The 27,233-nt window shown below is 41.5% G+C and overlaps 1 protein-coding gene across 4 annotated transcripts in view; it reads left to right on the top strand.

Moving 5' to 3' along the window:
- SORL1 (sortilin related receptor 1) overlaps positions 1-27,233 on the top strand; it is a 168,385-nt gene that overhangs the window by 124,781 nt on the left and 16,371 nt on the right. For all 4 annotated transcript variants that reach the window (XM_033097156.1, XM_033097157.1, XM_033097155.1 and 1 more), the window contains 15 exons: positions 4,704-4,853; positions 8,381-8,512; positions 9,493-9,619; positions 9,777-9,946; positions 12,100-12,212; positions 12,442-12,546; positions 13,340-13,412; positions 16,207-16,289; positions 17,481-17,577; positions 19,523-19,707; positions 20,183-20,302; positions 21,178-21,342; positions 22,470-22,644; positions 23,625-23,731; positions 26,490-26,682. In XM_033097156.1, the coding sequence (XP_032953047.1) occupies positions 4,704-4,853; positions 8,381-8,512; positions 9,493-9,619; positions 9,777-9,946; positions 12,100-12,212; positions 12,442-12,546; positions 13,340-13,412; positions 16,207-16,289; positions 17,481-17,577; positions 19,523-19,707; positions 20,183-20,302; positions 21,178-21,342; positions 22,470-22,644; positions 23,625-23,731; positions 26,490-26,682 (1,995 nt within the window). The remainder of the gene's footprint in view (positions 1-4,703; positions 4,854-8,380; positions 8,513-9,492; positions 9,620-9,776; positions 9,947-12,099; positions 12,213-12,441; positions 12,547-13,339; positions 13,413-16,206; positions 16,290-17,480; positions 17,578-19,522; positions 19,708-20,182; positions 20,303-21,177; positions 21,343-22,469; positions 22,645-23,624; positions 23,732-26,489; positions 26,683-27,233) is intronic.

Below are 27,233 nucleotides of genomic sequence, written 5' to 3'. Positions count from 1 at the left end.
AGGCTGCTTCTCACCTCCAGAGCAGGGAAACCCATGGGAACTCAGGACTAGGATATCTCATCTTCTACAAATGTCCTCTGATCTTCCTGCAAGAAAAGGGTAGCCACTCTGTTTTCCACCCTGGCTGCTGTTGGGTCACCTTTGCTTTCTTCTCCATAGGAAATTACAATAGGAATTAGGGGGAGGTGTTCATGTGTGTATTAAACTTTCCCGAGACAGCCCAGTTTTTCCGCTTGCTAGCTGTCAGTCCACCTACTAAAAGAAGGGTAAGCACTGCCATCTATTGGCTGAACACAGAGAGGCAGCTGAAGGTTTGTGCAGTAATCATATAGCCAGAGGCTAGGGTGAACTATGAGACTCCATCTAGTGCGTGACCTTAAATGAATTCAGAGGTGAAGGATGCTGTGCCCTCTCGTAAACAGGATTCTATTTCAAACTCAGGTTATAGTAAGAGAATTGACAATTGTTTGCCATGCATTTCATAATCCTTAATAAACTAACTTCTAGGTTAACCGTCTGATTTTCCTCCTTTAATGCCATTTTCATCCCACAGCCTCCCTATTAAAATTATCAGTTGTTCCCTCTTGTCCTCTGTCTTACAGCTAGATGCTCACCCCTGAATCCTATTTTCAAGGCCCTGTGTGAACTGACCCCCCTTGCCTACCATTACTTCTTACATCTGCCAAGCTGGGCTCCTCATCTGCTTTGAACAGGCCTACATCTTCTCTGCCTGTATTCATTCAGCAGAGTTTTGCCTCTTCAGAAACCGCTATTTTCCTCAACCTTGTTCTCCTACTTCCCTCTCTGAAAAACGCACCATCCATCAGAGCAGACGGAAACATGGATTTTGTAGCTAAAAGAGACCTTGATATGTCGTCAGTATTTCTCAGTATGGCACACAGACTACCTGTAACAGAATCACTTGGCTGTTTATAAAAAACATGGAATCAGAATTTCCAGATGGAGACCAGGAGCTTCCTATATGATTTGTAGGTTCGCTGAAGTTTGAGATTCCTGCTTCCAGCACGGAGGGAATTATTCTCCCTCTCAAGCCCCTCCTCCACAGAGCTTTCATTGAGTCCTAATTGATCTCTTTTTTGTCTCTTTTCCAATGTCATTGAACTTGCCTTTTGATTCTTAACTATGACCTGCTATATATTGCTTCCTAATAATATCGCGTGTATAAATCTTTTCTTCCCATAGTGATTGTATGTGCCTTGTATTTTGCGATTATGCTGCATACTTTGAATCCACCACTGTGCCTACCGGAACAATACGAGGTGTGATCACAAAATATGGTGAATGTTTAAATAAAAAAAAATTATAGTAAAAGACACATTGCCATTTATCCCCCTCAAAATACTCCCCTTTGCTTTGAACACACTTATTGCTTCATTCTCGCCACTTTCTGAAGCAGTTCTGGAAGTCCTCTTTCGTGAGTGTCTTTAGTTGCGCTGTTGTGGCTGCCTCACTGTCCTGAACCGATTCAAAATGTTTTCCTTTCATGGCCATTTTGACTTTGGGGAAGAGCCAGAAGTAGCATGGTGCCAGATCCAGTGAATAGGATGGATGAGGACACACCATAATGTTTTTATTTGACAGAAATTACTGTACCAGAAGCGATGTGTGACACAGAGCATTGTCGTGATGGAAGATGAAGACACTCATGAAAGCGGACTTCCAGAACTGCTTCAGAAAGTGGCAGGAAAGATGGAATAGTGTGTTTGAAGCGAGGGGGACTATTTTGAGGGGGATTAATGACAATATGTCCTCTACTGTAATAATTTTTTTTAATTTAAACATTCATCATGTTTTTGATCATCTCATAGGCAAATAGTTAGGTATCCCATAAGTGCTTCTCAAATTAAAACTAATTGTTAAACAAAAAAAAAAAACACCCAAAACACAGCCTTTTATTTCTGCCTTTTGTCCCCAAGGCCCACCTCTCTATTTAGTAACTTGATTATCCTCTCAAAATTGTTTTTGGTTATTGAAACTCTGACTAGGACATTAACAAACTGTAGCAAATTCTGACTTACCCAATGAATGAGCAGATTCCTATTTAGATATTCCATTCAGCTTTTGTGATTTCTTTTTTATGTACGTTATTGGTACAAATTTAGATTGGTGGTATCTCTAGCTCTTGGCTGTTATTTCTTCAGTGTAAAAGTCTCCTACCTGGTTTCTTTGCCTTTATTCCTTTTTCAATTTATCTTCCAAGAAGCCACACACTGATGCACAATCATATCCTCCCCCAGTGCTAGAACCTTTTAATGGCTCCCTTATTGTCTGAGTGTGAGTGCTGTGATTTGCCTTGACCTAGCTTTCTAGCCTCACTTTTTTTTTTTTTTTTTTACCACTGTTCTCCATGTACCTGTTTTAGCAGAGTGGTTCTGGGTATTGGACAGGGCCCTTTGAAAATCCAGTTAAAATTGTGGAATACACATAATGTCCAAAAGTTTAATACTTGCTTTTTTTTTGTTTGTTAGCTCATGTTGTTTTGTACCATTTGTTAATGCTTTCCACCTGTCAGTAGCCTCCCAGAATAACTTTCCACAAGGTCACCATATCGGGTGATTCCTCGCTCCAGTGTATCTCCTTTCCCAAAGCTGGGCCTCTCTTTTCTGTGCTGATTCTTCTCTAGGTCTGCCTCATGCCTCTGACCCTGGGACTTCACTGCCCTCCTTGGAATTCTCCTTGCCTTTTTCCTGACTTAGATGCCCTGTTTCTTGGATGTTGTGTCTTGTTTTTTTCTTGGTTTACTCCCTTCTTGTGGTGGAACACACCCTTGAGTAGCTTTGTCAGGTGAATATGATGATACAGTGGCCAAAGACACAGTATGAAAGCCTCAGTGTGTTTGTTTGTTGAGTTTTGCTGCTCTGGTTCATGATGGTTGCCCTTTACACCTGGGGCACAGGTGTCTTGTGGGCTGTTGCTTCTCCATCATCCTAAGGACTCACTTTACCTCTTTTGTGTTGGAGTTCCAGTTTTCTCCATGCCAGATTTTTCTCTTTTTTAATCTTATGTTTTGGTAGAGAACATTTTCCAGAAAGTTGCTGAGAAAGGGTATGTGGGAGGTACATGTGAGGTCTTCCGGTCTGAAAGTGCCTTTGTTTTGTCTTTAGACCTGATTGATAGTTGGGCTGGGTTTGGAATTCTAGGTTGTAAACAATTTTCCTTCAGAATTTTGAAGGCATTGCTCCACTGTCTGAACAGCTCTCCGGCAATCCAAAGCCATTTTGATTTTGATCTTTTTTGTATGTAACCTGTGTTTACTCTCTGGAAGCTTATAGAATCCTCCATTTGGCTCTAGTGTTTTCATATTTCACAGTGATGTGCTTTGATGTGGGTCCTTTTATGTCCAATGTAGTGAACACTGATAGGCTTTCTATTCTGGAAATTTGTGTATTTTAGTTTTAGAGGAATTTTTCTTGAACTATTCCATTCATATTTTCTTCTTTCTTTTATTTTTTTTTCCTGGAACTTGTGTCATTTATATGTTGGATCTTCTGACCTGACCTGCTTACTTTTTTTCTGTTTTTTAAGATTTCTTTATATTTTTTCTACTCTGGAATATTTACTTAACTCTATCTTTCATTTGTCTACTGAGTTTTCCATTTGAGTTTTCATGGTTTTAATTTTAAGAGCTTTTAAATTTTTAATATTGTTTCTCTTTTTATGGATCTTGTCCTTTTTTATGGATAAATATACTTCCTTTCTGAGCATATTAAAGATACTTTTTTGAAGTTTTCTTTTTACAAAGTCTCTGTTTCCTACACATTTCCTTTTTGGGGGTGAAAAGGGATCTGCATTGATTTCTGTCTTTCATCTCTGAGGTTTTCCTCAGATAATTCTCAATTGCTTGCTTGTGTTTAAGGCTGGGGGCTAAAACACTGCCAAGAAATTCTGCATACGTGAGTAGACTTGTCAACTTTGAGTTTCATGGTTGTGCTGTTTGGGGAACTCTTGATCTGGGTACCTTAGGGTTTGTCTCTGAAACTGGTCAGTTTTTCTAGAGAGAATTTTTACAGTCTCCTGCCTGGGAAATAAAGGTCTTACTGCCAAGGTTTCTGAGCAAGAGAAGAAGGGTCTTTTCGTTCAGCAATCTGTAGGGTTAATCCCCCCTTTTCAGTAGCACGTTCTCGATCCCAACTATGCCTGTCTAAACAACCCTGTTCTTACCCTCTCCAAATAACATTCCTCTAGCTTTCCAAGGTGGTATATGCAGGCTGATTGTCTCCTGGGGCTAGTGGGAGATGGGGGTAGGGAGTCTAGCTGCAGCTTATACATCGTTCAGTCATTTTCTTTATCGTAATTTTCTCCCTCTTTTCTCCCAGTTGAGATACCAGTTTCAAGCTTTTTGAGAATACTATGATGTTGGGCTTGCTGGTTTCTTAGCTTTCTCCCTTGACAGTTTAGGATAGGATACACCCTGCTGTGGTCTCTTTAATCACCTACCACTGTCTGTCTGCTTTCCAGCTTCCAAAATTTTGTTGCTCTTGTCTCTTAGTGGGGTCCTATGAGAGCAAAATTAGATGCCTGTGTCTAGTCAATCTACTGTCTTTATCCAGAGCTCATATTCGTCTTCAGGTCCTTGCTGTAATCCCTAAAACACTGTAATCTCCTAACACATTGACTTGGTTGCTGTCGCTGGCCAACTGCCTCAGTACAAAAAAGTGAATTAAAAAAATTTTTTTTTCTAGCAAATGTCACCACTGCCTCCACTCCAACCCAGCTTGGGCGATGTGACCGATTTCAGTTCGAGTGTCACCAGCCAAAGAAGTGTATCCCCAACTGGAAGCGCTGTGATGGCCATCAAGATTGCCAGGATGGCCAGGATGAGGCCAATTGTCGTGAGTAGTTGGAGAGAAATTCACCCCTCAGGGAAGATTTTTTGAAAGCATGACATCCCATTACTTCTGCTTCATTTGTCATAATAACCATGTAATTTTGGTATCATCTCCATTTTAGAGATAGGAAAATAAGCTTCAAAGGAGATCACATCGTCAATAACAAACTGGGCTATTTATTTAGTTCTTTTTTGTTGTTTTTTTTTTTTGTACAGAGTTATGATCTTTTCATCATGTCATGTTGAAAGTTCTTAGACGGTAGAATACTCCAAAATAACACAGATAAATTAAATAGGGATTAGTGTAAAATTCTACACTTACATTAAAAGAATGAACAAAGTGTACCCTTGGGACATTAAAATGATGGGTCAGATTGACTCCACACTTAACCAAAATAGTCGTAGGAATACCTGAGCCAAGTAAGCACACAATAAGATGAACATTGGAAATAATTAACACAAAGGAACTGGAATAGGGCATTCCTCCTGGGTGACATTAATTCATTGATTGGTATTCTTTAAATAAGTTTATTTTGTCTGTGTTAAGTCTGCCTTATTCATAAGGATGTTGCTTAGTTAAAATCAAGATGTGCTCTATCGACAATTTTCTTTAGTTTGTTAATCTGATAACACTATCAAAAAAGGAAATGAGACTAGTGTGGCATGATTCTTTTTAGAGAAGCTGGCCTCTGAAGGCCACTACAGTCTAAGTCCCCTTTAATTATCTGTTTAATAATCAGTTTAAGAATTTTCAGACATTAATGACAACTTTATCCCCAATTTCTAAAATCTGTGTTTTCCCACTTTCAAAATATTGAGACATGTTTAATAAAAGAACCTCAAAAATCCTTCAGCTTTACTGCTTAGCTGTTTGATTATATTTTACCACATTCTTACCATGTGGAATAGTTCTATGATGGGGACCTTGGTCTTTTCCCAAAACAATGCCCTTCTGTGCAGAGTCCCTGCCTGCCTGTCCTATAAAAATGGTACCAGCCTTCCAGCACTCTCTTACTGTTACTCTCTTTGTTTTTTTGTAGTTCTTGTCACTCTCCAAAATAGCATATTTGTTTGTTTACTTGTTTGCTCTTTCTCTCAATAGAAGGTAAGTTCTATGAGGGTAGATGCTTTGTCTTATTGTACATCACCATATTCTTAGCATCTTAAACAGTACCTGATTCATGGTAGGATCTCCGTGAATGTTCATTGGTTGGATGCATAGATGGGTGGGTGGATGGACAGGTGGATGGATAGAAGGATGGATTCTGAGACTGATGGATGGGCTTCTGAGACTGTTACACAAGTGGTTTTCAAACCTTTTCTAAATACTCGAATGCAGTTTTATCTGTAACTGAGCCCTCCTTCCCACCTCCCCAAAGCAAACCAAGTTCAACTTAGCATATAACAGCTCTATAATACGGTAACTTTCCGGGAGTTGGGGGGATTATAGTTTGTAAAAAGCCTCAAAAGTAGTTTTTATATTTCCCTTCTCCTATTGAGAATTACTACATTAGAGAGCTCTTTAAAAATACATATTTAACTGAAGTAAATATATACCTCTACCCTAGAAACATGCAAAGAAGTCTTAATTCTTCTTTTCCATGAAAACTCATCAGTTGAGGATAATTATTATAGTATTCCATCCTCCTCCTCAACTCCTGTATCTTTTCATCTCTAGGAAAATATCCCTGGATCCTTTATCCATTCCTCTGGACCATCCTGGTTGTTCTTTGTAATCATTATCTACTTTCTCTACCTGCATCTCAAGAGTGTGCTTTTCAGAAGTGGATGCCATACTTCAGCTAGAAAACAGGATTACCTGTTCTTATTCTAGAACAGGGGTTCTCAAACCTGGCCAGTCCTGATGTATCACTGTGGGACTTGCAAATACTGCACATGCTCAGCTAATGTCTCTGCTTCAGCATGTTTAGGGCTGGCCCTAAGGATCTGTTAAGAATCAGGGTTGTAGATTCTCTACTCTCAGGTTACTACAATAGTTCAGTGGTGTCTTTGGTAATTTCTTTTAGTATCGACATAGTCGTTGTATGGAATATTGTGTGTATATTGGCATGGGTTGGGACGCAAGATCTAGGAGGGGTCTAGTCCTGAGTTCCAATAGAGAAATTATAGTTTGAACTTAGAAAACTGAGGTAGAATGCCAAAGGTAAGATCTGGGAAAATACAGAGGTTTCAGTGTTAGTTTTCTATGGCCACTGTAATAATTACACAAACCTAATGTCTTAAAACAACACACATTTATTTTCTTAACAGTTTTGTAGGTCAGAAATCAGACACAAGTCTTACTGACTAAAACCAAGATGTGGGCAGGGCTGGTACCTCTGGAGGCACCACGGAGACTCTGTTTCCTTGTTTATTCCAGCTCTGGAGGCCCCCTTCCTCCATTTTTAAAGCCAGCAACAGTCCATCTCTCTGACACTTCTTCTGTCTTCACATCTCCTTCTATGACCACAGCCAGGAAAAGCTCCATTTTTAAGGACTGAGTGACTAGATTGGGCCTACCTGGATAATTCAGGATCAACTTTCTTTGTCAGGGTCTTTAACTTCATCACATCTGCAAAGTCCCTTTGCCATGTAACAGAGGGGATGGGAACAGAGACATCTTTGACTTGGAGGAGCAAGAGTAATTTTAGACCCTCCTCACTGGTGGGTTGAGTTCTGTTGTAGCCCTTCCTGTCCAAGGCTGAGCAGGCATGTATGAGTATGTATGAGTCTGTATAATGAAGGTCTAAGTACCTGCACCTGGGCCTGGCCCAGACCCTCCTGGGGCAGTAGATTGGGTTTCTATACCCATTCTCTTTTCCTCTTTTTATAATCACTTGCAATTGTATTGTCATTGCATGCAGTTTAACTCTGCTTCCAGAACTGGAGAGAACATCAAATTATGGTTGACAGCCATAGAGTTGTGTAAGTCTTACTTTACCAATGCTCTGTATTTGTGATATCTCATTTTCTGGTAAAATACTTTGAAACCTATACAATTAAAATGCTACACAAAGTGGGCATGCCTCTTAATATTGTGATTCATCTTGTTGTTGTTACTCAAACCAGAAACCAGAGTATTATTCTGGACTGCAAACTGATGTAGTAACAGAATGATTTGTAGCACTGTAGAGCTCTAGCTACAGCTTGTTGATGCCTGCTCTCAGCCAGGCACTATTCCAGGTACTTGATCTTACTGGATCCTTGTAGACACAAGGGTCTTGGAATTATCATCCCAGTTTTACAAACAGGAACTGAACTTGTGTGCTGCTAAGCAGTTTGCTCAAACTCACACAGAACCAGATTTAAAACTTAGTTTGTTTGACTCCAAAACGCTTGCTTGTCATGAAGGCAGATTCCAGTTGTTATTGTCAAATAAGGAGGTATCACAGTGCCTGCAAAGAGTCACCCACCTCTCATGACTCCAGAGGCATACTCTGAAGCAGAAGCTGATTAGTTCATGGAACACAAACCATTTTCCCTAAGCTTGATAAACCTTTTGTACAACATGACCCCTTCCCTGTGTTTCAGCCACACACAGCACCTTGACCTGTATGAGCAGGGAGTTCAGGTGTGAGGACGGAGAGGCCTGCATCCTGCTCTCTGAGCGCTGTGATGGCTTCCTGGACTGCTCCGACGAGAGCGACGAGAGGGCCTGCAGCGGTGAGTGCCAGGTCCCTCGTTTACCCGGGATTCATCCTTGGCCCTCCTGTGTGGACCTCTAGCGAGAACTCTTTTGAATATTTCCTCAGTCTGACCATGAAATAGATTTTTGCCCCATTTTGGAGTACCAAGTTGAGGTGAGGCTTGTCCCGCATCTGATACAGCGTCCAGCTAGTCTCACGCATGTTAAGGAAACGCTGGTCTGAGGTTTGTTTTCCATGGACTTCCCACCTCATGTTGACGCACATTGCTCTCCCAGAGCTTCAGGCTTTGTGGTACTGTCAATGCAGTGGTTTTTTCTGGACAGCGTTTAGTAATCATCTTAGTACTTTTAGGCTGGTACATAGAATATTGTAGACTGAGTGGCTCATAAACAACAGAAACGTATTTCTCACCGCTCTGGAGGCTGGGAAGTCCAAGATCAAGTCAACAGCAGATTCAATGTCTGGTGAATTCCTGTTTCCTGGTTCATAGATGGCTGTCTTCTCACTGTGTCCTCATATGGTGGAAGGGACAAGGGAGCTCTGTAGGATCTCTTTTATGAGGACAGTAATCTCATTCACAAGGGCTCCAACTACATGACCTAATAATCACCTCCAAAAGGCCCCTAATACCATCATATTGGGAGTTAGGTTTCAGCATACGAAATTGGGGGGAACACATACATTTATTTAGTCTGTAGCAGTAGTAGATCCTGCTGTGATATTGACCTTGTATTTGTAATCTCCTCTTTTGAGAAACAGCCTTAAATGAGTGTAGACAAGTAGGTGACATGCCAGGGAAATTTAGGAGACCCTGAAAAAAGTTGTATAGGAAGGTTTCCACTCTGTTTTCTGGACTGTCTTTTAAGGTGATGATTGTAGCCTGATAATATAGATCCTGGTAGGTCTGTCAAAAATCAAGGAACCTCTTGGGTCCTCTGAAATGCAAGGATTTGTAAGTTACCACTTTCTCTCCCTCTTTTCCCTTTATCTCTCTAGATGACTTAGCTGTATACAAAGTACAGAATCTTCAGTGGACAGCTGATTTCTCTGGGGAAGTAACTTTGACCTGGACACGGCCCAAGAAAATGCCTTCTGCTTCTTGTGTATATAATGTCTACTACAGGTGGGTCCCATTATTGCTGTGGGAGAAAATGCTGTCATTGCCGCTGGATGTCCAATAACTCTTGTGGTGTTCACGGAGTGGCTCTTTATTAACTGGTCTGACATCTCAGTTACCCCATGCTGTTTTGATGGGACCGTGTCTCTATTCTGTTGGCCAGGGTGGTTGGAGAGAGCATATGGAAGACTCTGGAGAGCCACAGCAATAAAACAAACATGATATTAAAAGTCCTGAAGCCAGATACCACCTATCAGGTGAAAGTCCAGGCCCAGTGTTTGAGCAAGGTGCACAGTACCAATGACTTCGTGACCCTGAGGACCCCAGAAGGATGTAAGTGGTACAGTTCATTTTGTGGCATGTATAAGACCTTATGGGCAATTCTCAGAGGGTTTCCCAAGGATGCTCAGCACCGTAGGAACATAATCACAGGTGCCTTATATGTACAGAAATATTGTGGCTAAGTTTTACAGTCCTGCCTAAGTTGTTGAACATTTATTCTCCTTATTGTGTCACATAATATGTTTTTGTACTTAACAAGGTAATGTTAGATTCTGCCCACCATTGCCTTCTTTTGCATTCTTATCTAGTCTCCGTCTCTATCTTCTGTCTCTAGGTATTTCCTAGTACCTGGTACTTATGAGCTCATCATTGTTAAAATATGAGGCATGTCAGAAGTATTGGGGCTAAGTTTTAATGATATTTACAACAAAGCTCATGTGTCCAAGAGAGCTCCCTATACCCACACTTTTGGGAGCTCTCATTTGCAAGTATCATCAGAACCTATGTGTTGTGACTTCATTAAATTAACATTTGTTAAGTAGAGCCTGGGGTGGTTGAATAGTCTACAGCAGTCCACATGGGAAGTTGAAATGGAGAAAATTATTACTCTCAGGTCCGAGAGGAGGTACACAGATGCCTGATGGGGTCACTCAGGGAGGTCAGGCAGGGTGTAGGCAGAGAGAGCAGCAGGACCTTTATCAGGGTCTGGTGGGTGAAGTGCTTTAAGGGTTCCAGGCTAAGTCTGGATGAACTCAATCCAAATAAAAAAGAGAGGATTTTGGTAAGCTTGTTGGGGGTCTTACCTGAGGAGTTCGTAACAGGAAGGCCCTGTGAAACAGGGGAGAATGCTGAGCACAAGAGCTGTTGGGGAAGTCGCATCAGGAACTTATATTTGCTTGTGACTCTTCAGGCTGCTCTTTAGCTTATGTGCTTGCATGAGGGGCTAGTGTTCAATTTAAGGCCCCCTGCAGGCTTTTTGGCCAAAACAGATGCCAAGGCAGCAGTGTCATGGAGTAACTCTCAACGCTGTGGAATTTTCTTTGAAATATCCCATCCATTGCTTTTTTTTCCCACAGATAGTAGCTGAACACCTATTATTGCTCAGGCATTAATGTTAGAGATACCGAGATGAATAAGACACAGTTCCTGCCCTTGAAGAGCTTGCAGGTCACTAATTGTTGATGAATTTTCATCATATTAGTCTGCCAGGGCTGCCATAACAAAGGCTCATAGACTGGGCAGCTTAAACAACAGAAATGTATTGTCTCACTGTCCTGGGGGCTGGGAGTCTGAGATCAGGTTGTCTGCAGGGTTAGTTTCTTCTGAGGTCTTTCTCCTTGGCTTGTCGATGGCTGTCTACTCCCTGTGTCTTCACATGGTCCCCCGTCTATGTGTGTGTGCCTGTGTTCTAAACTCCTCTTATAGGGACATCAGTTATATTGGGTTAGGACCCACCCCAATGACCTCATTTTAACTTAATTACTTCTTTAGAGACACTGTCTTCAAATATAGTCACATTCTGAGGTGCTGGGAGTTGGGACTTTAACATATGAATTTGGCTCAACCTATAACATTCATCCTCTGTGGATTATCAACATGGATAAATGCTCTTTACAGTCAAAATGAAGTTTGACTACAAAGTATTATAACTGGTTTTCATGTGTGGCTTCTAACCTGGCTGTGAAGGCAGTTGTCACATAAGACAAGATCCAGAAACATCTTGCATATGCCAACGCTAAGTCATTAAGGAGTCTGCTTTGAAGGCGAGTCTATTCATTTGGATATAAAAGTGCTGTGATGTTAGAAAATAAGTCTTCTTCCTTTGTAGTCACACCCATGGTGCTCTGTTTTGTTTTATGAGAAGTCAAGGCAGCAGGTGCTGTCCTTGACCATTAAGATCTCAACATTGGAGGCCCAGGGCCAGTGATGACTCAGCCAGCCCATATGATTCCATCCTGCGGCCCTTGTGGGCCACAGATCTATGTAAGACTCAACCAAGCTGTGATCTGGTATGTGGATAGCACACCTTGCTGGAAGAGAGGAAAGGTTTCTTGTCAATGTGAAGACCAAGCTAACAGCCTTTTCTAGTTGATAGGTCACAATGCCGGCTCTAGATTCTTTCTTATCCTCTTTTAAGCTCAGGGAAATTCCTCCAGTTGACCAGTATTGAGATGGGTTTTTAACCCCAGTTGACTCTTTTCTAGTGCCAGACGCTCCTCAAAATCTCCAGCTGTCACTCCACAAGGAAGTGGAAGCTGTGATTGTGGCCTACTGGACTCCTCCCAACCACACCCATGGCCTCATTCGAGAGTACATTGTAAGTTTCTTTCAGGAGTTGGTCATGTGCATAGAAGATTTCTGGGTCTATTAGAGCAGAAGCATGTTCTGTGTGACTAGGACGTGATTTGGTGCCACCTTGTAAATAAGGAACCACCTCTTAGAACATTTTGCATCCTCCTCCTCTCTCCTCTGGCCTACTTGTAGGGTGTTAGGATGCCTCAGACCTTTGGTTACCCTTTACTGAAATATTTTTCTCCTCCCTTTAGGTAGAATACAGCAGGAGTGGTTCCAGGATGTGGACCTCCCAGAGGGCTGCTAGTAACTTTACAGAAATAAAGAACTTACTGGTCAGCGCTCAATACACCGTCAGAGTGAGTCTTAGCACCCATTTCAGCCATCAGCTTAGCCTTAGGACATGGGGAGATGGGTGCTGTTCCCTCAGAGATGCTTATTAGCAGTCTGCTGAATACCCAACTGCTTGCCCTGGGTGGGGAGAGGGTGTCATTATTTTTTCAGTCTCTTAAACCAATGTCACAGAGAACTTGAAATCAGACTTCCCTCAGATTACCGAGACTTTATGGTAATGCCGCTTTGCATGTCTTTAAGCCAGAGACTGTGCTAACTTTCCTGCTCCTACTCTTGCACCCACCTTTTTTCTGCTTATCTGTAGCTGCAGGATGATGCAGACCTATGATAAGTGGCATTTATAAACTGATATTGTGAGGTTCCTGTGGAATATGTTATCAATATCTTTAGCAGAAAAGAGAGAGATTTGTGCAAAACATGTTTGTTGAGACCATTAAGTACATACACAGACTCCCTTACACTGAGAATTTCCTTAGCACTCTTTCTCATATATGTGTGTATATATGGACACACACACACATTCACATCCCTGCCCTTTAGATGGACCTTGACACCTATCAATCTAGACATTTCATAATCTCAGCACTAGCCCCATTCCCTTTTTACCCTAGCTTTCTTCTAATTGTCTCTTTCCCCCTCTTATTTCAGTTGCTGGGGCCTCTGAATCAGCCTGGATCCTTCTGTATATACTTTTTCCCAAACCTCATTGCCAAAGTCTCACCATTTAGCTTACTTAGAATTCTTGCTGTATGGTATATTGCCTTTATTTCATACTAATTCACACTCTGATTTGAAAAGGTGGCTGCGGTGACTAGTCGTGGAATAGGAAACTGGAGCGATTCTAAATCCATTACCACCATAAAAGGAAAAGGTAAATGATTCCAGCATTTGCAGATTTAGAGAAGAGAGCAGCCCTGTGGAAGTAACTTTCAGTATGACTGGAAAATGGAGAAGCATAGGTTAAAAACTTTCACACAGCTTCCTTCCCCCAACACATACGCTTCTCTGGGTGTCTTCACAGTGCCATAGGTACAGTATTTTGGGGTGACTGTTGAATGTATTCCTTCTTCTAGAACTGCGCATTTCTTATAATGCAAAGATACAGAGAGATTTCCAAAGGCCATCAGGCCAGGCCTTCTGTGCTCATGCATAATATGCAAAATAGTAGCCACCCTTCCTTCACTAAAGAGAAATCTGGTTTTGTGTTGTTCATTTCTGTTTTCAGAAGAGTGCCATGCTGATGCTGTTACTTCTCCTGGTGGCACTAACACACCATGTGTAGGTAGTGGTTTCTAGCACTGGAGCTGATAGTAGTAGTGGCTGATCACTGCTAAGGACCAGGCACTCTGGGGTGTTCCCTGCTTTGCATACGTCAACTCATCTCATTGAACCCTCAGAACACCTATATGTCATTTGCCACATAGTCAGTAAGTTGACAGAGCTGGATAGGACCCTGGTCTACCTGACCCCAAAGCCTGTGCCCTTAACAGCTGTGCTGCCTGTCGACACTGGGTGGCCCTGCTTGCTGGGTGGCTGGCTCGTCATGTGGCACATGTGCCTCACAAGACCAGAGATCTTGTCTGGTTTGCTGTGCTCTATCACTGGCACCGAGTAGGAACCAATGAAATAGTTGATGAATGAGCAATTGAAGCAATTAAATGAAGGCCCCCGTGCACTTTTGGAGACAGACAACTCCCTTGCCTGTGTGTTTTTCTTGATCTTAGCCTTGGCACTTGAGTTTTTTGTTTTTGGACTTGTGGGTATTAAAGTCAGAAGTATCATGTGGAATGTGATTGGGTATTTTACTTGAACTTGAACTTGTGAGCAGTAGGCTCTGGCTTGTGAAGACCGGTTGCCTTTAAAATTTGGGGCTGTTGAGATCAGGGCAGGAGGCAGGCAAATTTAGTGAAGTCCACCAGTCTTTGGAGCAGGGTGCTAGTAGGGATTAGAAAAAGTGTGCTGAATTCACACTACCCTAGAGTTTTTATTGTGGAATCATTTCCTGCTACAAAATCAGGGTCAAAATATACTGACCATACATATCGAAAAGAAGGGACTTTGGAAGGTCAACGAGAAACAACTACCTTGAACTCCCTAGGCACAAGTCACACCTGCATTTGAACATCTCAATGGATGGTTGCTTCTCTTAAAAATTGTTTATGTGATTTTGATGAGTCTTAGCTCGTGGCATGAATTTTGGTTAGGGTATGTACAGGAGGCAACTGTGTACTGAGTCAAAGTATTTGTTGTGAAATATCTGTGACCTAGTATCATAATAACGTAAGAACACAAAAGGACAAAAACTGCAGTGGCATCAACCAGAAGTACCAAATTAATTAGTGAATGTCGTGGATTAATAATAACAATGAGAAAAGCCACTGTTTATCCAGCACTTCTTGTGCACTAAGCGCCATGCTTCTTGTTTTACATGAATTGATCTCTTTTAATCCCTATCAATCCCACAAGCATTCTTACGCTCATTCTGTAGCTGAGGAAACGGGTTTGGAGAGGGCTGTGACCTGTCCTCAGTCACATGATTAGAATTTTAGGTCAGCTTTACAGCAGCACCCATACTGTTTTGCTCTGAGATGTCTTTCTGAAAGTCCTAATATGCTTTCTTCTGGATACTGCATTTTCCTCAGTTTTATTACATGGTTGGTCGTGTTGAGAAACGTCTCCTGATTTTGACCTATCTTTTTTGCCACCAAACCATATCCACTCCTTGAGTCTCTGTTGCCTTCCCTGTAGAAGAGGTGTATGCACTGAGAGTCTAATATACCAGTTGTCATGTAAATGTTGTCTATCTCCTGATAATATTTATCCCATTGAGCCCTGTTAGTTTTTTCTTAGCTTTCTTGTGGGCAGACCTTCAAAGTGACAAGCATGATGCTCATCGCTTGAACTGAGAGGGGTCTTTTCTCTCTGCTGCTCTCTCCTTACCCCCCTCAGCACTCAGCTTGAGCTCTGGTCTTTTCAAGAATGACAATGGCTTACTGGTCTTTTCATCTGTCACAGGTAGGACTTTATTGGAAGGAGAGAGACAAAGAAACATTAGTTCAGTGCTAGGCACTTTACATACATTATTTCAGTGAATTTTCCGAGCTCTGTGAAGTGTAGACTGTATCTTTATGCTCAATGAGGATAAGTAACTAGCCCCAGGTTACACAGTTGTTAATGTCTGAACAGGAATTTGAACTCAAGTTTGCCAGACTCCCGAGGCTATGTCCTTTTCATTTTGCCGCGTGTACATTTATGATTTATGACTTACTATTTATCTTGCTGTCATCCTTCTAAAAGGACTTGAGGCCACTGGATCTTTGTTAGTGCCAGTAAAGGTGGCACTTGCTGTGATTTCTGCACCTTTCAGAACCAGGCTGAAACTGGGTCGTTTGGGGGCATTTACATAATGGAACTTTACTGCTCCACCTAATTGCCAGAATAGCTGACTGAGCCAAGATAACTATGTGTTCACCAGGCAACTGTGGACCCAACCTCAGCTTCAGGAAAACAATGGTCAAAGAGATGGATGAGTTAAAAACAGCCAAAGAAATGCCCTTTCTTCTCCAACTGAAAGATCGCTATGTCTGTTGGGTTGAAAACTGTTAAGTCCTGCCTTCCTCACTTTTCATCACGTGGTTTCTCTTTGAATTCCTTTTCGTTTTCAGTGATCCCACCACCAGATATCCACATTGACAACTATAGTGAAAATTCTCTAAGCTTTACCCTGACCATGGATAGTGACATCAAGGTAATGTTGAAATTTCAACCTAGCAGTTGGGTGGGGCTTTACTTTGTATAGGAACTGATATAGCAGAGTCCAGTAAGACTAAGAAAAACAAATGACATAATCCATTGAAGCTAAAATACCACAACTAGGTTCGTTCCTTCCCCCAGGAAGAACAACTTGAGTCTTCACATGTAAGTATTCTGCCTCAGCCTGGTGCCTTTTTTTTTTTTAACCATATAATTAAATGGTTCATAGCTATAGTGCAAATAAGGAGTTGGTATTAACAGAATATGTATGCCCTGTAATTTTCAACTTTATTGGATTTCCTGGTGCTAAGCGCTAAGACAGAGGCTCTTGCAGTGGAAGAGTCTTATGAGAGACTCAGGTACTTGGAAACAGACCCACTTGCATTCATCCAGTATCTTCCTCTTCCAGCACCTCCAACCCCTTCCCTCAGCCCATCTGCGTAGCCAACTTCACCATAGTTATCTGTGTCCCCATGGTCTCTCCAGTTGAGATCCACCTTCCACAGTGTTCTTTTTTGTCTGTTTCTCCTCACGTCCCTCCCTATCTCTGAAGTTGTGGTGGGACAAATAGCCTTCAGAGTCCTTGTACCATTTACTGAATTACAATTTGGTGTCATGCCCCTGTCTTCAGAGACAGTCAATGCAAGAAATAGCCTTATATAGACCTTGTCTTTCTAGTCTTTTATTTTGTTTGTTGTTCCATATTTAAAGATCTTTAGGTCAAACCTTTCTATGAGCTCCAGACTTGGAAAAGGTAGTTTTTCCTGATATATGGATATATTTGCTCCTGTTAGACGATGAGATCTAACCAAGACCCCTTTGTATTGACCTCTTGGTTTTGATTGCAAGGACCACCTTAGCTAAGATTTATCCTTAATTACCATAATCTAATTATCTTTTTAATTTTTCCCTCTGTCTGCCTTTATTAGTTGTCCTTTTATTCTTTATTAGTTTTTGTTTCATTGACTCTTTATATTACAGTGGTCTCATGTTTGTTTATAGAAGTAGGTGGAGTATAAATATTCAGGGATAGCCCAAATGGAATTAGTTTAAAGATCAAAAGAAACAACTCATCCATTGTAAGAAATGAGATACCCAGAGAAATCATAAAAAAAGGAGTGCCTTTTGTGTTTGGTATCCTCTATGACTTTACTGTTCACGTGACATGTTTCTTGGTTCTTGGCAGGTGAATGGATATGCAGTGAACCTCTTTTGGGCATTTGACACCCATAAACAAGAGAAGAGAACTTTGAACTTCCGAGGGAGCATATTGTCACACAAAGGTAATACCTTGGAGCTAGTTGGTGTGTTAGCAGGAAGGAGTAAGGCCAGACCGATGCTTTCCTGACAGTAGAGCTTGTGTGGGGGGTGCCAAGGAAAAGTCTGTGTGTGGGGGGAAGGGGAGGGGGTGGCAGGGGAGGTCTCCTCTGTCCACCGTTCTGGGTGGGCAGAATGCGTATACCATAAATGACTCCTGCCTCTAGAGGAGGGCCCATGCGATGTTTCCTCAAGCCCTTTCTAACTTGATGGTGTGGAGGCTTAAAAGGAGAAAAAAACTGGAAAGAAGCCAGATTAACTGTAAGTAGATGATTTTTGAATTCCAAAAGAAAGAATGCGTGGATTTGGTTACCTGTTTCTGTTTTCTGGCCTGGTTTACTCCTCTGCTAATACGAGGTATCACAAGGCCTGGTGCATAATTGGTGGTCAGTAAATACTTGTCGAATGAATAGACAAACACACTGAGCTAAGGGAGGGAGGAAGGGGGTCTAATTCCTCATATCTGTGTGAATACCGAGTCTCAATTAAAATGACCATATCTGAAAATGGGCTCAAGAAAGGATTTAAATTTATTTCCAAGACAAAACCTTCAATGGCAAAGGCTGCCTGTGAATGTTGAGAATGACATGAGAGCCTCTTCCTTTCCCCTTCTAGCCTCTATGCAAAGTACTTTCAATCATATTTTATTCCTAACAGGTGATGTATTATTATCTTTTTGTGTGTGTGTGGAAACTGAAGGTTGCCCAAGGAGGTTGTGCAAGAGTAAAAATAGCATTGAGCACTTGCTATGTGCAAGCATTTATCTAGGCACTCTGAGTAATGCACTCAGAGTGTTACATAAACCCAATAATACGTCTATGGGATATACTCATTTTATAGATGAGAAAACAAGGTTCAGAGATTGAGTAATTTGCTCAGAAAGTGACAGAGCCAGGATTGGAACCCACATCTTTCTAATTCCAGAGCCTGTGATCTCGTCTCAATGTCACACCAATTGAAATTGGCAGGTTCAAGAATAAAAGGCTTATTAGCTATTACCTGAAATACATTAAGGGCCAGCTCTGTGCTAGGCATCATGCTAAGCACTTTACAATCATTTTCTTTTTTAATATGGCCAGCTGCAAAAAGTGCTGTTATTTTTCTCTGTCTTACAAACAAGGAAATAGACTTAGAGTGTTTGAATGCTGTATCCTTGGTAATACAACAGCAATGTGTAGTCAGGCCTTGAACCCAAGTCATTCTGGTTCCAAAAGCTGTCCTCTTAGATATCCTTTGTTCATTGCTCTTTTACTTTTTAATGACATTTCCTCTTAATTAGAAAGGAGGCACATGTTTATTATAGAAAATTCAGAAAGCAAAAAAAAAGTATAATGAAAATTTTAAATTTCCTATAATTTTACTTCCCAAGAAAACCACTTTTAAATTTCAGTATCTCCTAAATTAATATTTTTTTCTCTCCATTGATCTTTTATATCTTTTTAAAATAAAATCAGAAAAGTACTACATATAGTTTTGTATCCTGCCCTTTTCACTTAACGTAAAATTGTGAGAATTTTCTAGTCTCATTAAATATTCTTGGAAACAACTTTTAGTGGCTGCATAATAGTTCATGAAATGCACATGAAGTTCATGGAATGTACATTATTTAACTATTCCCCTGTCACTGGACAATCAGATTATGTACAATTTATTTTGTTATAACAAACACTGTACAAATTTTTGGGTCCCTGTCTGATTTCATGGGATAACTAGGTTGAAAGTTATGTTACGTATAGTAGTCATTAATAAATGACACTGAATGATTTTGTAAAATAATGACAGTCCTACAATATGTGGGACTCACATAAATCGAGTGATTACATTAAAAAAAATAGATGTGTATATCAGGACACAGATTCTTGATTAATACTCCAGCTCCCTTCTGGCATCTCCTTATCCCTGTTTTCACAGTTGGCAATCTGACAGCTCATACGTCATATGAGATTTCTGCCTGGGCCAAGACTGACTTAGGGGATAGTCCTCTGGCCTTTGAGCATGTCGTGACCAAAGGAGTCCGCCCACCCGCGCCTAGCCTCAAAGCCAAGGCCATTAATCAGACTGCAGTGGAGTGCACCTGGACTGGCCCCAGGAATGTGGTAAGTCAGCCAGGATGACTGCTGCCCTCCCACCACATGCTCCCACCACAGACTTGCACCGCTTTCAACCCCACTTGGCACATCCACTCAGCTCTCCACGTCCGTGCTTCACACTGGTAGAGTGCCACCCCCTTTTAGGAACGCCCCCTTTTTCGCGGCTCATCCTTCAGTCTTTTAGCATAGCATCTAACGTTCTGTGTTTGCAACTTGTTATCTATAATTGTGTTTTTTATCCCTCTCTTCCCATCTCTACTCAAAAACAAGCTCTTTGTGGACAGAGACCGTACCACATTTACCTTTGTAGGTGTGAATACATTGCCTGGCCCAGTGTGCCTTCTCTATAAATGCTGATGAAATAAATATTGAATGAAGACTTCTCTCTGAGCTTCTTTGAAGTGGTTCCCAGGGTCTTAAATTAGGGATTTCAAAAGAATAAGGTCACTGGCCACTGAGTGGATGTACCTCTTTTTACCAGGTTTATGGTATCTTCTATGCTACGTCCTTTCTTGACCTCTATCGCAACCCGAAGAGCTTGACAACTTCACTCCACAACAAAACAGTCATTGTCAGTAGGGATGAGCAGTATTTGTTTCTGGTAAGTGTCGCATACCAGACAGGCCAGGGGAGTTTGTTTTTTTAAGGGACACCTTAATTTCTGGGCTCCTAGCTGAGACCCAGGACCTGGGGCGCTGGAGACATGGATTCCAGGATCCATGTACGTGATGGAAAGGTAGTTATTCTAGTACACCCACGTCATTACTCTAATACACAATATTTGCTTGAAACACAGAATGAACAGCCATACCAACTATGGCTCCATTGTGGAGGGCTAAAAACTTAGCAAATGGGTCACAGGAGTAGGTAATAGCATTTGTCAGATTCTACTTCTAGCATATTAGCCTACATAACTTTTATGTGTGCCAAGATACATGCAAAAAGATGTTTAATATACTATTGCTTGTGATAGCAAAAGATTTGAAACAAATGTCTATCAGGAGAGGACTGGTTAAAAATAGTATAGCTTATCCTTGCAATGGAATACAGGACAACCATCCAAAAGAAATGTAACGCCTCTAACTGTAGTGATACGGAAAAATTTCTAAGCTGCATTATTAAGTGAAAGAAGTGAAGAACGTAATAATTTGTATAATGTTTTCTCATTTGTAAAGGAAATTTTTTTCTCATTTGTGTAAGGCTGCATATACACACATACATATGTAAGGATGTATATATACACACACGCATGTGGATACTTATGTATACATAGGACATTTCTGGAAGGAAGTACAAAAAACTGTTAACCGGTGGTGCCTGTGGGAAAGTAAATTAGCCATCTGGAGTAGGTAGGGGAATATTTTACACTTTATATCTTTTTGTACTGATTGATTTTTAGTTGTGTAAATGTGTCACTATTTTGCTGAAAAAATGATTTAGTAAAGACTGCATGAGCCCACGTGGTGTTTGTTTCAGGTCCGGGTGGTGGTGCCTTACCAAGGGCCATCCTCTGACTACGTGGTAGTGAGGATGATCCCCGACAGCAGGCTCCCTCCCCGTCACCTGCATGCGGTTCACACAGGCAAAACCTCAGCTGTCATCAAGTGGGAATCCCCCTATGATTCTCCTGACCAGGACTTGGTGAGTGAGCCAGTTGTCCCAGTTTGCGGGTGGGGAGGGGACCCTGTGTTGGGGCAAGCACCACACATAGGCCTGGTGATTGGAGCTCAGCATGAGGTCCCCCATTTCTGTCTGGCCAAAGATGGTGTCCTTATAGGTCCCTCTTCTTAGTTGTCACTTCTCCATTATTCCCGGCTATGATTATTGGTTTGTCCCTCTTTCTTCTCTGCCTTCTCACATTGCCTTCTCTGACCTTCCAAAACAGAGTGGTAAACAAAGGCCTGCAGGCCAAATCCAGGCTATCTCCTGTATTTGTAAATAAAATGTTCTTAGAACCAAGCTATACCCATTTGTTTGTATATTATCTATGGCTGCTTTCAGGCTACACATGGCAGAGTTGTATCCTTGTGGTAGAGACCATCTGGGCTTCAAAACCTAAAATATTTACTATCTGAACCCTTGCAAAAATGTTTCCTGGCCCCTAATCTAAAAGAAGAGGCATTGATTCTAAAAAAAAAAAAAAAAAAAAAAAAAAAAAGCCTCACATTTCTCACATTTTCTCTTGTTTCAGGTTGCTTTTACCTCCATCCTCTCTGCTCTGCCCCCATTCCAGCCTGTGTGATATTTAATGCTTGGTTGCTAAGACTCTTCTTGACTCTCAACTACTTCCTGATGAGGGAGTTCCCTGTACTTATTACCCATCCCTTTAGTTTCCTCTTTCCCCTGTATTTGTAAGAAGCAACCTGGGAGACAATAAGTAAAGTTTTTTGTTCTTTGACCACTTTCATTCATTATCTCCTCTGATGACATCCCGAAACTATTACGGGTGGAGATACAGAAGTTGAACGATGAATTTGGGTTTTTCTTGCCTATTCCTATTTACCTGTTGATGCCACAATAAATGTGGCTTTCCCTAGAGTTGTTTATTTGGGTTTAACTGATAATTCTTTGCACAATACTGAGGGTAAATACTTGTTAAAGGTTGGACCTCGTCACCCAGAGGTTTCCCAAAGAGCAGAGTCAGACTGGGGGCTCAAAATGCTTTGGGTGATGGCCACTGCTACACTTACGTCACCCATCATTGACCTAGAAGGAATACAAAAATGCCACCTTTCCTATTATCACTAAAATGTCTTTTTCTTGTCTAGTTATATGCAATTGCAGTCAAAGATCTAATAAGAAAGAGCGACAGGAGCTACAAAGTCAAATCCTGCAACAGTACTGTGGAATATACCCTTAACAAGTTGGAACCTGGAGGGAAATACCATGTCATTGTCCAGCTGGGGAACATGAGCAAAGATTCCAGTATAAAAATTACCACGGGTAAGCAGGGAGAGATTAGAGGCTTTCTTGTACAGCAAGCCTTTGGGGCTGTTAGGACTTCTCTAGCAGGAATTGTGCTGGACGTACAACCACTGTCCTTCAGTATCCATACTCTGGGCAGAGCAGTGCAGGAGTCCACTATCTGGCTGCAGTATGGTTGTCAGGGCACTGAGGGCTGGGGAGTGGCTGTCATTTTCTGTATCTCTTTTGGTCTCCTCTATGCTAACTGGTGTTGACATTTCTAGGGAAGAGGAGGAGGAATGCCCAAGAGAGTTAGGAAATAAAACTGAGTATTTGCCACTCAAGTCAAGCATTTCATCTGGGACCTGGACTAAAGTCACAGCAGTTCTTTGTGGCAATATGATACGTAGACATGGAGGGAGACCAGTAACTGGGCAGTAGATTAAAGGAGGTCTTGCTGCCAGCCCGGGACTCACTCTAGTCAGGCTCAAGTTCAAGAAGAAGGTAATAAACTCATTTATTTGGACAGCAGTCATGTCAGGAGTATCAATAGTGGAGGCTGGCATGGCAGTGTACTCTGTGGTCATTCCAGGCCTCTGACTTGAGGCAGAGCTCCCCAGCCCCTCACTGAGCTCTGAGACCCCTCTGGCTCTGGGGACAGGACTAAGGAGAGCAGATAAAGCAGGCTGGACCCAGAGCAGAAGTTCAGGTCCAATCCATTCCATTTCATCCCTTCCTTCCCCCACCCCATTTGTTTTTGGCTATCCTTGGGTTTAAGGGCTACTAGATTAGATACTGTCCAAATTTCTTGGTTAAAGGTATTATAACAACAGAAGACATGCCAGTTAAAAGAGTGTGTACCACATGCTAGTCTCTATAGAAAGTAATACCTGTGTTTTATTTCTTCCTTAACCTAGCCCTTCAAGGTTAGCATTATTTAATCTTTCTTTGACAGACAAGAACATGGAAATTCAAATGGATAGCCACTAACTGCATCTTATTTCATCTTTAATTTCCAGTTTCATTATCAGCACCCGATGCCTTAAAAATCATAACAGAAAATGACCACGTTCTTCTGTTTTGGAAAAGTCTAGCTTTAAAGGAGAAGTATTTTAATGAAAGCAGGGTAAGTTCCTTCCTCCTTCTCAATGATTTCTCAATCTAATTGAAATGCTGTTTTAGAGATTAGCTTCTTAACAGCATGCTGACATAGATAGAGTAAAAAGAAAGAATGAGGCAAGGGAGTGAACTAGAGAACTAAAGGACCATTTTCTATGGGATTGCTAATTAGTGAAATGTTTATACTGCCCATTAAAGATGAGAATCTTTGCACTAAGCACTTTTCAGGCCTGAACTTGTCTTCCCCTGAAAGACAGAGAAATGGGCTGGAGCCCTTACTGTGCTTCCTGAAGCTGGACTGGGGCTCAGCATTGTAACCAAGGGCCCTGTTTCCCAAACAATCTAAGGGCAGCGCTGTGGCTTGTGTCCTGGGAAGCTGAGCTGCACTCTCAAACTGGTATCTCATCAGTTTCTTTCCAGTGAAATTCAAAGGAGCAGGAAGTACTTGAAGATAGTCTGTTGACATATGAAAAATGCTTGTTTTGTTTAGCTATTGGCAGTCAGTTACTGTATTCACAACAGGTGATAGTAGCAGGAGAACAACACCTGGGAATAGATTTGTCACCCAAGGTTGGACAGATTCTTGAATGGAACTGGGTTGGCCCCATTGTCAGCAAAGTGTGAGCTAAATAGAGACAGAATAAATCAACTGTGGGTACCTTTGTTGCAGAATCCAGGACCCGAAAGAACCCAAGTGGCACTCAGAGAGTTAGGAGAGTCAGATTTATTACACTAGTGGGCTCAGCGGGATCCTTCCCAAAAGACTGAGCCCCTATCAAGGTTTTGAGCAGGTTTTTATGGGTTGGGGACTTCCTTGAGTCGGGGAAGGGGTAGGTATCGTCTGGTGATTGGCTTGGGGTGTGGCTTGGAGAGGGTTATGCAGAAGTGGGCTGGGCCTTAGGCTGGGGACTTCTCTCTCTACTGGGGCCACCATTTTAGCTCAGTTCCACGTGGCAGGGAACCATTTTAAGGTCAGTTTCTCCATCACCTTGAAGTATAATGTCAGCAGAGTCCTAGGGTTCTGTCGTTAGAGTGTAATGCCAGAAGCAAAGCTATATTAAATATATTTTCAATATATTAAAATTTGAAAATTCTCACAACTCTCACAACTATGACATACTAATGGTTAATGTACTTAAATATAAAGAAAGCTTTCAAAGCAATTCAAAACAAATACTGTAATTTTGAAAAAGGTAGGGGTAACAAAGTAAAAAATTCCAGCAGCAGTAAACAAAACAAAAGAAGGTTCAACTTCACTGGTGATCTAAATAACACAGATATGGCACCTTCACATTAAATTGTCAGAGTTTTTGGGAAAGAGTACTACCAGTCTGAGTCATAGTTGGGGTGATTGGCACTCTGGGAATGTGAATTGGTTCAGCCTTCTGTAAGGCACTTTGGTAACATGTATCAACAACGTTAAAAGGGCTCACACCTTTTGACCCAGCAGTTCATTTAGGATTTTATTCTAAGGAAACAATATGCATAAAGAATTTATATATGAGGCTCTTTGGGGCAGTTTTAGTTATGATAGCGAGAAAGAGGAAATGGCCTAAATTCCCAACAGAAGAAGACTGAAGACATAAATTATGGGTGGTAGATGTTTGTGTCATTTAATTTTTTTCTTCATGTCTTTATGTATTTTGCAAATGTTGTACGCCGAGTATATGTTAGATAGAAAATAATGAATGCTAGTGTATAAAGAAGAATGCAGAGATGGAATTTCAGGCAGGTGGTATTAGGAGACCCTGTTCGGCAGCCAGTTGTCATCAGAGATCCATTCTGGGTGGCAGAGGCCCAGTAGTCCACTCCTAGTGCGGGGTTCTGGCGTAGGTATTACATATCCTTCTTCCCTCCCCCTCACTTAGAGTTCCAAAAATAGACAGGTCAATGGAATGGGGACCAAGAGACCGTGAGTATGCAGTGGGGTGGATAGGAATAAGAGATGAGGTCTTTTTTGTGCTGGTGGGTAGGTGTTGGTGGGGGTTTGACACTGGAATACTTGGAGGTCAGTGGAGACGTCCAATAGTCCATCCTGATCTCAGCCATGCTGGGTCAGGACTGTCCCATGAGTCACTTTCCCAGTACAGGAGTCCAAGACTCTTTCTCAGCCAGTCTAAATAGGAAGCTTATTTATTTCATACTCTCCCTACGAGAGTAGGGAGGCCTGAGCCTGCTGAAGCACTTCCTATTTCAAGGCCAGGCTAGTTAGTGGGGCTACCGTCAGCTTGGAAAAGCGAAAAAGCAAGGAAATAAGAAGTGAGCTGTGGGCTAACAATGGCGTTCCTATGCATTGTTCTATGAACAAATGTCTTAACGTTTCTGATGCAACTTCCTTTTTCTTACCCCATTGCTGGAGTCCAGTGCAACCTGGATTTATTAGTCAAATCCCATTACAGCCAACTATCACTGAATTGTCCAGAGTCTTTGTGGCATTAAATATTGTTTGGGACAAGTAGACTGCTGACCAGAACTTTGAATGTGTACTGAAATATTTGTTAAAATGGCTTTTGTCATGGCTCTACTTTTCACTCCACTATGCAGCTCATAAGGGGCTTGGTAGTTATTTGAGACATTTGGGATGGGAAAATAACCATTTTCTGAATCCAATATCTCAATGGTAATGTAAAAAGAAAGAAATCCAAATTGCTTTAACATCTATAAAAGCCTGCACTAAGAAGTTCACACAAAGTTGGAACTAGCAATGGAAGCTGTCAGAGTCTTTATTTAACTTCCTGAGCAATGTCTTGTGTGTTTATTTTCAGGGCTATGAAATACACATGTTCGATAGTGCCATGAATATCACAGCTTACCTTGGGAATACTACTGACAATTTCTTTAAAATTTCCAACCTGAAATTGGGTCATAATTATACTTTCACTGTCCAAGCAAAATGCCTTTTTGGCAGCCAGATTTGTGGGGAGCCTGCTGTCTTGCTGTATGATGATTTGGGGTCTGGTAAGTTGCTATTGCTGCTGGTTTCTATCCTCATTTCTGGGGAAATATATCAAGGATGTAGCATGGTTTGACGAAAATGTATTTTTGAAAAATGCATTCAAAATATTCTTTCAGTTCAAGAGAAAATCATTTATGTGTCAAGTTTATCAGGCACTGATTTATTTATAAATACTTCTCAAGACAGGCGTGGTGTGAGGAGCTGGAGTTACAAGGAAACCACATTGTGGATGTAAAGCCCAAGAAAGGGAAGATTAACAGGTTTTGTTTAAGGAGAGTCTATTTGGGAAACACTATAAATAAGAGTTTTGTTGTTTGCTTTCTTAGTACTTTAAAGAGTCTCCAATATGCTAATATTTCCTGTGATTCTCCAAGTCAGTAAATAATCTCCTTGCCATGGAGTGACTGATTTTACAGCCTTCCCCTTCAGTTTAGCTGCCTGCCTTAGCTCAGAACCTGAATTTGGCCAGGGATCTCTGTCTCGTGGACACTCATGGATAACATACGTGGGACACGCTGATGGCCAAAGAGAGACACCTTTCATTTACACAGAA

The sequence above is a fragment of the Rhinolophus ferrumequinum genome, chromosome 25 (assembly GCF_004115265.2).
Source record: "Rhinolophus ferrumequinum isolate MPI-CBG mRhiFer1 chromosome 25, mRhiFer1_v1.p, whole genome shotgun sequence".
In the NCBI taxonomy this organism is placed as follows: Eukaryota; Metazoa; Chordata; class Mammalia; order Chiroptera; family Rhinolophidae; genus Rhinolophus; species Rhinolophus ferrumequinum.
Note: the sequence above shows the minus strand (reverse complement) of the source record. Positions and strands in the feature narration are given on the sequence as shown.